General features: G+C 42.0%; 1 protein-coding gene across 1 annotated transcript; it reads right to left on the bottom strand.

The window, feature by feature from the left end:
• Positions 1-4,722: 4,722 nt before the first annotated feature.
• LOC130939634 (uncharacterized) lies at positions 4,723-6,246 on the bottom strand (the record flags this gene model as incomplete). The annotated part of the gene is made up of 2 exons (XM_057867723.1): positions 6,195-6,246; positions 4,723-5,138 (listed from the first exon to the last, which is right to left on the bottom strand). Coding segments are annotated over exons 1-2 (468 nt in total), but the record flags the coding sequence as incomplete, so codon positions are not given.
• Between the last annotated feature and the right edge of the window lie 7,021 nt (positions 6,247-13,267).

Raw genomic sequence — 13,267 nt, 5'->3', positions numbered from 1 at the left:
ATAGATATGAAATAAGTAATTGAAAGACAAGAACACTTGTTGTGGTGGGGTTTTCGAAAACTCTATTAGTTTGACTAAAGTGTAATCAACAGCAATAGAAAGTCAAAAACGCTCATAAAGTCAACACGAAGAAATATGTGTCGTAGCAGAACTATAAAATAACCCCAAGAAGTTATTACTAATTACAGAAGGGGCGCCCTATTACATTATTTGCAGACATATAATTATAGAAGAGTTCTAGCACTACCACGGCCTAAAACAATTAGTCAATTACACAAATTTTGAAATTAACCGTGCAATAACCAATTCACAAATGTTGTGCAAACCATCCTAATAATAAAGGTAAAAATTCATGTACAGTTATATTTATTTATATAAAATTTATAATTAAAAAGTATTAGATAATAATTTAATTAAATTTATTAAATTATCTAATAATTTTTAAATATTAATTTCATATGAAAAAGTATAAAAAAATTAATTATAGTATATAACATAGGTTAACATAGCTAACTTTTTTTTAATCCTAATTTTAAAATTTAAAACAATTTATTTTTGTACTCTTTTCATACAAGCCTCATACAATTCTAAGTTACAAACTACTCTCTATATGTGCTCCTGTACTCTCTCTCGTTTCTCAGTCTTCCCATCCACAATACCTTCGACGTCTGCCTCCTCCTGTGCCGTCGAGCCGCCGTGATGTCTTGGTTGTGTCACCCTTGTTGCGCGAATTGACTTCCACTTTGGCCCTCTATCGTGTGCAGTCGCCTCTCCCTGTGCATCATCTCTTGCAGCCATTCCGTGTTACCAGCATCCCGTCCTCTCCATTGCGACGTCGTGGTTTTGCTTTTGATGTCGGTGTCGCCCTTGCCATTGCGCGGCCTCCACCGTCATCACACAAAAATGCTCGCGTAGGATCAAATACTCCATCGCTTTGCAACATTTCAAATTCTCACAGTTGTCTCATGTAAAGCTGTAACACCCTACCATACAGAGTCTTATGCTTAAGTCATAATTCAGAGATGGCAAGGTATTACGACCTCTAAAATAAAAATTTAGTACATATAATAGTATGAATGATTGATTATAACTAGGAGCCTTTGTAGAAAAAGGGGTAAACAAAAATCGCAACTCAAAAGCGCAACACTCCGATCAATAACGTAACGAACAAGGATAAACCAACGCGAGATTATATATATACAAAGGAGTGTCAAAAACAGGAATATCAAGACTCAAGATCCGGCTGCGAAGATAACCGGTCCGAGCATAGCAATATATACATATAATAAAATAATGGAAACCCCAAAGGAAACCCAAAGGGACACAAATACATAAAACCTATTCTCCAAAACCTCCCATAAGAGGAGTCACCACAGTTTGTATTATTTAATGGAGATAAAAGTATCTAAGCAAAACATATAAACCAAAACATAGTCCCGAGAACAAAGGATCTTCGCAAATCTAGAAGTCTCCAGCATGCCTCAGCGGGAAACCTCACGTCCTGCATCTGAAAACCACAAAATCCGCATGGGTGAGAACCAGAGGTCCCCAGCATGGTAACAGCTTCCACATATATAATACATAATAATAGAGGAAAGCCAAAGGCAATCCTAGTCTTCCTCCAGGTAATATCAAAGCTTATAAACAAACTAAACCATATAAGGGCATCTGACTAAAGATTCTTCAGTCTAACTAATACTTTCCTTTCCAATTCCTTCAAACCTCCCAACCACCAGCAGGAGTATATTATAGCAAACACAGTTATATCAGACAAAGAATATACAAATAGGAGCAGTTAAGACATTTAGACAATTAGCAAGTAATATGCAGTCAAATAGGCAATCTCAAACAATTCACATAGTATGCATATGATGAATGCCTGTCCCTAGTGGCCGATGATATCATCTTGTCGGTTATAGAGCCAACCCGACAAGTCCTGGTCGCTAACCATTGGACTGTCCCTCTGTCGCGCATCCCCAACTCGAGTTATACTCGTTATAAACTTGATCATAAACATGATCCATATCCATCACCCTCACTGGTGAATATTTCGGGGGCGAGCTCATCCGGGTCTTTCACAGTGCCCGGCCACACTTACGACATAGGGTCACCAGAGTATCAAGTCTCAACCTGGAGCACGTGGTGGCTAGCCACTGCTACTACCCAGGGAAACTCGTATCTCAGATAGTGGAAGTGCAAATCACAATTATCAATAATTCAGCATAAACATGCATGAATCCTCATCCATGGATCAACATCCATATCAGCCATCCGGCTCACGGTTCAGTCCAGAACCAGCCAATATTCATAGCATACACAGCTATTCTGGCTCACGGTTAAATCCATAACCAGCCAATATTCATAGCATACACAGCTATTCCGGCTCACGGTTAAATCCATAACCATAGCATACACAGCTATTCCGGCTCACGGTTAAATCCATAACCAGCCAATATTCATAGCATACACAGCTATTCCGGCTCACGGTTAAATCCATAACCAGCCATATCATTAACAATTACAGCCTTTCGGCCCATGGCATAACAAGCACTTCCACCACCATCCTCCGCATCTCACATAATCACCTTGATCCTCATTGATCATTCATTTTTCCCTTGCTTCACTCGCAAGTTACCTCATTCACTAGCCCCTTTCTAATAGCTAGGCATGTCATAATGATTTAAGACATAAATGGTGAGATCGGAGGCTTAGAAGTATGAGGTTTGGCTTTTAAAACTCAAAAATCAACTTTGGGATGAAAACAGGGCCACGCGTACGCGCACTCCACGCGCACGCGTGGATGGCCTCAAAAACCCATCGACGCGCAAGCGTCATGCACGCTAACGCGTGGATTACAAATTTGCCAATCGACGCGCATGCGTCAACCACGCGTACGCGCGGGTGTTCTCGTGCCCCAGGCACAACACTGGCACAGTTCTGGCATAACTCTCTGGAAAATGGCTGGGCATTGGGTGCAGCACAATCGGCGTGCCCGCGCACATCACGCGTACGCGTGGATGGCGCTTTCTGGAAGATCGGCGCGTACGCGCCAGGTGCGCCCACGCGCAAGGGGTCATTCTGCTAAAAATTTTCTAAGTTAAAAGCTGCAGAATTTCACAGATTTACACCCCAATCTTCCAACAGACATAACTTCCTCATTTTAAATCGTTTTTCACCCGTTCTTCGAACGGTATGGACATCCCGGATCCAATTTCATTTCTAAACAGATTTGGTACAAAACGGAGATCCGTAGTCCAAGTTATGTCCCGTCAAAGTATGCCAAAAAAAAACCATATTTTCATACAAAACCACAATATGCCATTTTCAAAACAAACCATTTTCAACTCTTTCCAAAATCAATCAAAACATGCCAAGTCCATCCCTTTTCTTTGAAATCAATCAAAATATATCAAATTCAACATCAAGCCTCCTCAACTCACACATTGACACTTTACCACAATATACAAAATCACTATCTCATCATTTTACTCCACTTCACCCAAGTGGCTCAAACTCAAACACATTGACATATCATATACTATTCCTCATGCCAATTCTCAACAACACCAATTCCAATAAATCATTATTGTACACAATCAACATCATACTTACCATCAATATGGTTCAACCCACAATTCAACCATAACCAATCATCAAGCATATATCACAACATGCATACTTCTCATACATCATACCATTAAGGCATCAATAATCATCATCATATATATGACCACATCATATATCTCAATCATTTAACAACATCAACCATTCAATGCCTATCTTAGGGCCTCTAGCCTAAGTATTTCCTACCACATTACATATTAGATACGGGAAACCGAAACCATACCTTAGCCGATTTTCCCAAGCTCCCCCGGAGCACTTCCAAACCACTTATCCACAAGCTCTCAAGGCCTTAACACCTCCAAGAACAGATTTTTCACCACCAAACCCTTTTCAAGCTTTTCAAAGTCACCAATCAAGCTCCAATATTCACACATACACAACCTAAACCACAACCATCATACCCATACACAACATCTCAAAACCCAAACATCATAAAATCACAAATTATACTAGGGTTGAGAGTCTTACCACACCCAAGGTCCAAGGAGACAAGATTAACCTTCTCCTTCAAGAGAGTTGGGTCCTATAACATCAAAGAACCCAAAATCTTAACATTTCACCCATGAAACTCGAAAATAAGGGCTGAAATTTCGAACAGAAACACGTGGCTTACCTCAAGATTAATTGCATGGGTTTTGTAGAGCTCTCCGCGGTGAACGCGTGGCCGCAAACGGAGCGGCAATCGGAGCTCTAGATCAAAAGTTATGGTGGTTTGAAGATCAAGTGAGAGATAGAGGTTTGAGAGAGTGTTCTTCCCCCATTTCCTCTCTTTTCAGCGTGTTTGTGTGTGTAATGAGGAGAGAGAGTGCTGAAAACTAGGGTTTTGATTTAGTTATGTTGGGCCAAGGGCCCACTTTGGGTCCGGTTGGTCCGGTTTGGCCCGTTCGGTCCAATCTTGGTCCGAATTCCATAAAATTGGTACCAAAATTCTCGTCTCAATCTCCTCTATCACATTTAGCCATAAAAATCACATTTTAGGCTTTCTAGAATAAATTCTCATTTATGGGTTAATTAGCCGTTAATTAACCGGGTTTTACATTCTACCCACCTAATTGGGAATTTTGCCCACAAAATTCAAATGCAATTACCTGAGAATAAATGCGGATAATCCGTTCGCATCTCCGACTCAAGTTCCCAAGTGTGTTCCTCAACACCACCTCGACTCCAAGCCACTTTCACTAAAGAAACATCTTTCCCACGCAACCGTTTGATACTAGTATCATCAATTCTGACTGGAGCCACTGGAAGCGTCAAATCTTCCCTTAACTGAACCGACTCAGGTTCTAACACATGGCTAGCATCAGGAGTGTACTTCCGAAGCTGCGACACATGAAACACGTCGTGCAGGTTCGAAAGATGAGGTGGTAGAGCCATCCGATACGCCACCGGTCCAATCCTCTCCAGGATCTGAAATGGACCAATGTATCGAGGGTTCAACTTCTTTGTTTTAATTGCCCTACCTACTCCTGTAGTCGGAGTAACCTTAAGGAAGACATGGTCCCCTTCCTCAAATTCTAAGGGCTTTCGCCTTTGATCGGCGTAACTCTTTTGACGACTCTGCGCCGTAAACATCCTATCTCGGATTTTCTTGACTTGTTCAGTAGTCTCAGCTATCATTTCTGGCCCCAACAAGCTTTTCTCTCCAGCTTCATACCAACATAGCGGAGATTGACATTTCCTCCCAAACAAGGCCTCATACGGAGCCATTCCGATGCTTGCATGATAACTATTATTGTATGCAAACTCCACTAATGGCATATACCGATCCTAACTCGCCGGTTGGTCCAAAACACAAGCTCTCAACATATCCTCTAGTGTTTGGATCGTCCTCTCAGATTGTCCATCTGTTTGAGGATGGTAAGCCGTGCTCAAGCTTAATCGGGTTCCAAAAGCTTTCTGAAATGCACCCCAAAACCTTGAAGTGAAACGAGGATCTCTATCAGAGATTATAGTAACAGGTACACCATGAAGTCTCACAATCTCCTTTATGTATAACCGTGCTAGCTCCTCAAGGGTGTAAGTCATCCGAATGGGTAAAAAGTGAGCTGACTTCGTCAGTCGGTCCACAATCACCCAAATAGCATCAAAACCAGCCCTAGTCCTTGGCAATCCTGACACAAAGTCCATTGCAATACTTTCCCACTTCTATTGTGGAATCTCTAAAGGTTGCAACATCCCGGAAGGTCTTTGATGTTCAATCTTTACCTTTTGACAAGTTAAGCACTTTGAAACATATTCCGCCACATCGTTCTTCATACCCGGCCACCAAAACATCACCTTTAAATCATGGTACATCTTAGTACTTCCCGGGTGAATGGAGAATCCGCTTTTGTGTGCCTCCTTTAAAATATCTTGCCTCAAAGTGCCAACATCCGGCACAATGATCCTATCCTTGAATCTCCATAACCCATCTTTTTCTTCCGACACTCTCCACTGTTTCCCTTGCTCAATGGCCGGTAACACTTTCCATAACGCTTCATCATTTTGATGAGCCTTTAGGAGTTCGGACTTAAAGTCACTTGAGATTTCTAATCGGCTCAAACACAAAGTTCCGGATACTTCTCGAGCACCAATTTTCAGACTCTCGAACCCCTTGAACAACTTCTCCTCTTGAAGCATCATCCAAGCCGCATATAACGACTTCCGACTTAACGCATCCGCCACTACATTCGCCTTTCCCGGATGGTAATGCAACTCAAAGTCGTAGTCTTTCAACAATTCCATCCACCTTCTCTGCCTCATATTAAGCTCTTTCTGATCAAAGAGATACTTCAAGCTCTTATGATAAGAGAAAACTTGGAACTTAACCCCATAGATATAATGCCTCCACACCTTCAAGGCAAACACAACCGCAGCGAGTTCCAAATCGTGCGTAGGGTAACTAACTTCATGAGGTCTCAACTGTCGTGAGGCATACGCCACCACATTATGGTGCAGCATCAGCACGCACCCTAGACCCTTCAATGAGGCATCACAATACACCTCAAATGGCTCATTCGGCTCGGGTAACACTAACACAGGTGCAGTGGTCAACTTTTTCTTCAATGTCTGAAAGCTCTCCTCGCACTCAGGAGTCCAAACAAACGGAGTGTCTTTGCGGGTTAACTTTGTCATTGGCAAAGCTATCTGTGAAAAGCCCTTGATAAACCTTCGGTAATAGCCAGCTAAACCCAGAAAACTCCTTATCTCCGTTACGGTGGTTGGTTGTTTCCAATCCATCACCGCCTCTACCTTAGTTGGATCTACGGCTATTCCCTTCTTACTCACCACGTGACCCAAAAACTTCACCCCACTCTTCCAAAACTCACACTTAGACAGTTTTGCATAAAGTTTCTTCTCCTTTAAGATTTGCAACACGGTCCTCAAGTGTTCCGCATGCTCTTCTTCAGTCTTGGAATAAATTAGTATGTCATCAATGAAGACAACAACGAATTTATCCAGAAACGGACGGAAAACTCTATTCATGTAATCCATGAATACTGCAGGAGCGTTCGTCAACCCAAAAGACATTACAGTGTACTCGTAATGACCATAACGAGTCCTGAAAGCGGTCTTAGGGATATCCTCGCCCCTCACCCTTATCTGGTGATAACCGGATCGCAAATCGATCTTGGAGAAAACTCCAGCTCCTTGTAACTGATCCATGAGATCATCAATTCTCGGCAATGGGTACTTATTCTTTATTGTAACCTTGTTCAGCTGCCTGTAATCCACACAGAGCCGCATACTCCCATCTTTCTTCTTCACTAGTAGCACTGGAGCACCCCACGGAGAAACACTTGGTCGTATAAAGTTCTTTCCCAACAAATCCTCTAACTGAGACTTTAGCTCGTTCATCTCTAACGGTGACATCCTATAAGGAGCACTTGAGATTGGTCCCGCTCCGGGCACCAACTCAATAGCAAACTCAACCTCTCGGATAGGTGGAAACTCATCAATATCATCGGGAAACACTTCCGGAAACTCACACACAACCGGAATCTGCTCCAACCTTTGATCATCACCCGAAACTCCCGCGGTTAACAACATGATACCCTGACATTCGATTCCAGAATAGTTCACCATCATCGAGTTCAAGTAATAATTATTCACCACGACCGGCCCTTCTGTATCTTCCAGCATAAAGTACACCGACTTTGTAGAACAATCAAGCAGAACATGGTTCTTAGATAACCAGTCCAATCCCAAGATAAGATCAAGACCGATCATCGGCAATCAGACTAAATTATGAACAAAATCACGCTGCTTGAACCTAAAGGAAACTTCCGGGCATCCCAGCCTAGTTACCGTGGCTTCATGGGTAGCATTGTACACTCTTAGATCATAACCTAAAGTTACAATCTTCAACCCTAACTCATGGGCTTTCTCAAATGCAATGAATGAATGTGATGCTCCCGAATCAAATAAAGCATTTAAAGTTTGACCAGCCATCTCACAGTTACCACTAATAAGTGTCTCAGATCCCTCGGCACCTATAGCTGAAGTGGTGAACACCCGACCAGTCTGCTGTGCTTTTCCTGCACCTTGTTTTTTCTTCTCCGGGCAGTTTGGGACCTTATGTCCCGCCTTACCACAGAAGTAGCACAAACCCCATCCGGCCATGCGCGGTGCTCCCGGATGGTGACTCCCACACCTAGCGCAAGCTTGCTCATTCTGTGGCTGCTTCCCAAACCTTTTTCCTTGGGAATTGTTGTTGTTGGGCCTCCTAAAAGAGCCTCCCCGCTTGAAAGGCGGACCTCTAGGTGCAAAGCTCTTCCCTCGGTTCCGTGGGAATGATCCCTTGTGACTCCCTCTCTCAGCAGCTGCCTTCTTCACATACTCTTCAGCAACCCCACACTTGTTCACCAACACAACGGAAGTTCTGATCTCTATTGGTCCCTGGGCTCCATTTCCGTCGTTGCCATGATTGCTCATCTGTTGTCCAAGAGCCTCTGCAGTGGCCCACATAGCCGCAGCCATGTTCCCCAACGCCGCCATAAGGTCTACCGGGTTATTCGAGTTATTCTCCGGCGCACGAGCATTCGTACGACCTCTCACACTACCTCTACCGCGTCCATGAGGCGCCATGTGGTTCCTATACATACCAAACATTCGATATTAAGTTGATCAGTCTCAATATCGGAAGTCTAGTACTTCAAAGTCCCAAATGCATGCTCATGAACGTTTATGCCAATTATATCAAGCAGATATACTAATAGCACATAACACTCACACAGAGAATGCACAGAAGCATAGTCAGTCCATCCCTCAGGCTCTACAGGAACGAACTGCTCTGATACCATAATGTAACACCCTACCATACAGAGTCTTATGCTTAAGTCATAATTCAGAGATGGCAAGGTATTACGACCTCTAAAATAAAAATTTAGTACATATAGTAGTATGAATGATTGATTATAACTAGGAGCCTTTGTAGAAAAAGGGGTAAACAAAAATCGCAACTCAAAAGCGCAACACTCCGATCAATAACATAACGAACAAGGATAAACCAACGCGAGATTATATATATACAAAGGAGTGTCAAAAACAGGAATATCAAGACTCAAGATCCGGCTGCGAAGATAACCGGTCCGAGCATAGCAATATATACATATAATAAAATAATGGAAACCCCAAAGGAAACCCAAAGGGACACAAATACATAAAACCTATTCTCCAAAATCTCCCATAAGAGGAGTCACCACAGTTTGTATTATTTAATGGAGATAAAAGTATCTAAGCAAAACATATAAACCAAAACATAGTCCCGAGAACAAAGGATCTTCGCAAATCTAGAAGTCTCCAGCATGCCTCAGCAGGAAACCTCACGTCCTGCATCTGAAAACCACAAAATCCGCATGGGTGAGAACCAGAGGTCCCCAGCATGGTAACAGCTTCCACATATATAATACATAATAATAGAGGAAAGCCAAAGGCAATCCTAGTCTTCCTCCAGGTAATATCAAAGCTTATAAACAAACTAAACCATATAAGGGCATCTGACTAAAGATTCTTCAGTCTAACTAATACTTTCCTTTCCAATTCCTTCAAACCCCCCAACCACCAGCAGGAGTATATTATAACAAACACAGTTATATCAGACAAAGAATATACAAATAGGAGCAGTTAAGACATTTAGACAATTAGCAAGTAATGTGCAGTCAAATAGGCAATCTCAAACAATTCACATAGTATGCATATGATGAATGCCTGTCCCTAGTGGCCGATGATATCATCTTGTCGGTTATAGAGCCAACCCGACAAGTCCTGGTCGCTAACCATTGGACTGTCCCTCTGTCGCGCATCCCCAACTCGAGTTATACTCGTTATAAACTTGATCATAAACATGATCCATATCCATCACCCTCACTGGTGAATATTTCGGGGGCAAGCTCATCCGGGTCTTTCACAGTGCCCGGCCACACTTACGACATAGGGTCACCAGAGTATCAAGTCTCAACCTGGAGCACGTGGTGGCTAGCCACTGCTACTACCCAGGGAAACTCGTATCTCAGATAGTGGAAGTGCAAATCACAATTATCAATAATTCAGCATAAACATGCATGAATCCTCATCCATGGATCAACATCCATATCAGCCATCCGGCTCACGGTTCAGTCCAGAACCAGCCAATATTCATAGCATACACAGCTATTCCGGCTCACGGTTAAATCCATAACCAGCCAATATTCATAGCATACACAGCTATTCCGGCTCACGGTTAAATCCATAACCAGCCAATATTCATAGCATACACAGCTATTCCGGCTCACGGTTAAATCCATAACCAGCCATATCATTAACAATTACAGCCTTTCGGCCCATGGCATAACAAGCACTTCCACCATCATCCTCCGCATCTCACATAATCACCTTGATCCTCATTGATCATTCATTTTTCCCTTGCTTCACTCGCAAGTTACCTCATTCACTAGCCCCTTTCTAATAGCTAGGCATGTCATAATGATTTAAGACATAAATGGTGAGATCGGAGGCTTAGAAGTATGAGGTTTGGCTTTTAAAACTCAAAAATCAACTTTGGGATGAAAACAGGACCACGCGTACGCGCACTCCACGCGCACGCGTGGATGGCCTCAAAAACCCATCGACGCGCAAGCGTCATGCACGCTAACGCGTGGATTACAAATTTGCCAATCGACGCGCACGCGTCAACCACGCGTACGCGCGGGTGTTCTTGTGCCCCAGGCACAACACTGGCACAGTTCTGGCATAACTCTCTGGAAAATGGCTGGGCATTGGGTGCAGCACAATCGGCGCGCCCGCGCACATCATGCGTACGCGTGGATGGTGCTTTCTGGAAGATCGGCGCGTACGCGCCAGGTGCGCCCACGCGCAAGGGGTCATTCTGCTAAAAATTTTCTAAGTTAAAAGCTGCAGAATTTCACAGATTTACACCCCAATCTTCCAACGGACATAACTTCCTCATTTTAAATCGTTTTTCACCCGTTCTTCGAACGGTATGGACATCCCGGATCCAATTTCATTTCTAAACAGATTTGGTACAAAACGGAGATCCGTAGTCCAAGTTATGTCCCGTCAAAGTATGCCCAAAAAAAACCATATTTTCATACAAAACCACAATATGCCATTTTCAAAACAAACCATTTTCAACTCTTTCCAAAATCAATCAAAACATGCCAAGTCCATCCCTTTTCTTTGAAATCAATCAAAATATATCAAATTCAACATCAAGCCTCCTCAACTCACACATTGACACTTTACCACAATATACAAAATCACTATCTCATCATTTTACCCCACTTCACCCAAGTGGCTCAAACTCAAACACATTGACATATCATATACTATTTCTCATGCCAATTCTCAACAACACCAATTCCAATAAATCATTATTGTACACAATCAACATCATACTTACCATCAACATGGTTCAACCCACAATTCAACCATAACCAATCATCAAGCATATATCACAACATGCATACTTCTCATACATCATACCATTAAGGCATCAATAATCATCATCACATATATGACCACATCATATATCTCAATCATTTAACAACATCAACCATTCAATGCCTATCTTAGGGCCTCTAGCCTAAGTATTTCCTACCACATTACATATTAGATACGGGAAACCGAAACCATACCTTAGCCGATTTTCCCAAGCTCCCCCGGAGCACTTCCAAACCACTTATCCACAAGCTCTCAAGGCCTCAACACCTCCAAGAACAGATTTTTCACCACCAAACCCTTTCCAAGCTTTTCAAAGTCACCAATCAAGCTCCAATATCCACACATACACAACCTAAGCCACAACCATCACACCCATACACAACATCTCAAAACCCAAACATCATAAAATCACAAATTACACTAGGGTTGAGAGTCTTATCACACCCAAGGTCCAAGGAGACAAGATTAACCTTCTCCTTCAAGAGAGTTGGGTCCTATAACATCAAAGAACCCAAAATCTCAACATTTCACCCATGAAACTCGAAAATAAGGGCTGAAATTTCGAACAGAAACACGTGGCTTACCTCAAAATTAATTGAATGGGTTTTGTAGAGCTCTCCGCGGTGAACGCGTGGCCGCAAACGGAGCGGCAATCGAAGCTCTAGATCAAAAGTTATGGTGGTTTGAAGATCAAGTGAGAGATAGAGGTTTGAGAGAGTGTTCTTCCCCCATTTCCTCTCTTTTCAGCGTGTTTGTGTGTGTAATGAGGAGAGAGAGTGCTGAAAACTAGGGTTTTGGTTTAGTTATGTTGGGCCAAGGGCCCACTTTGGGTCCGGTTGGCCCGGTTTGGCCCGTTCGGTCCAATCTTGGTCCGAATTCCATAAAATTGGTACCAAAATTCTCGTCTCAATCTCCTCTATCACATTTAGCCATAAAAATCACATTTTAGGCTTTCTAGAATAAATTCTCATTTATGAGTTAATTAGCCGTTAATTAACCGGGTTTTACAAAAGCAGTCTGCCGCAGCGTTACCCTTCACTGTGGTTCACGCAAGGGTGTTTACCCGCGCCGTCCAAACAGTCAACTCGATCACCTCATCATCGGCCACCACAAATCACGCATGTTTCGGGAAGGTGATTTCAATGCATTGTGAGTTTTGGATGATGTTTTTCATTAGGTTTTGGATATTTTACTGTATGTATATCCGTTTTTTTTTCGAATATTTTTTTACAAGTAAATAGATATTTTCTTATAGAATTTGAATATTTCTTTCTATGATTTTTTATATGGGTTACTGGATTTTATTTACTAGATTGTGGGATGTTTCTTTTCGAGATTAAGTTCCTATTTTTTCAAGTGTTTCTTTCAGATTAACTGGATTTTTTTTACAGAGTTTCAGAAGTTTCTTTCTAAGTAAATTGATGGTTTTTTTTTAGGGAATGTCTCTAGTGGCTAAAATTGTGGTGGTTAAAGGTGACTTTTTGTTGACCAACAAATACTTTGTTGACATGTGGTGGTGTTAGGTAATGCAAGAGAAGTGTTAGGGCTAAGGACAAAAGAATAAGTGCATGTCCAAAAACTGTTTTTTGTTTATATGGGTCATTAATTTATTATTGAATCATGGCCCTTGTTTTGATCTATTTTGTTTATTTTTTAAAAATTGTATAATAATATGTAATTCACGTTTATTTAAAAATAATACCAAAAACTATTTGAAATTATA

Source organism: Arachis stenosperma, chromosome 7 (assembly GCF_014773155.1).
Source record: "Arachis stenosperma cultivar V10309 chromosome 7, arast.V10309.gnm1.PFL2, whole genome shotgun sequence".
NCBI lineage: Eukaryota > Viridiplantae > Streptophyta > Magnoliopsida > Fabales > Fabaceae > Arachis > Arachis stenosperma.
Note: the sequence above shows the minus strand (reverse complement) of the source record. Positions and strands in the feature narration are given on the sequence as shown.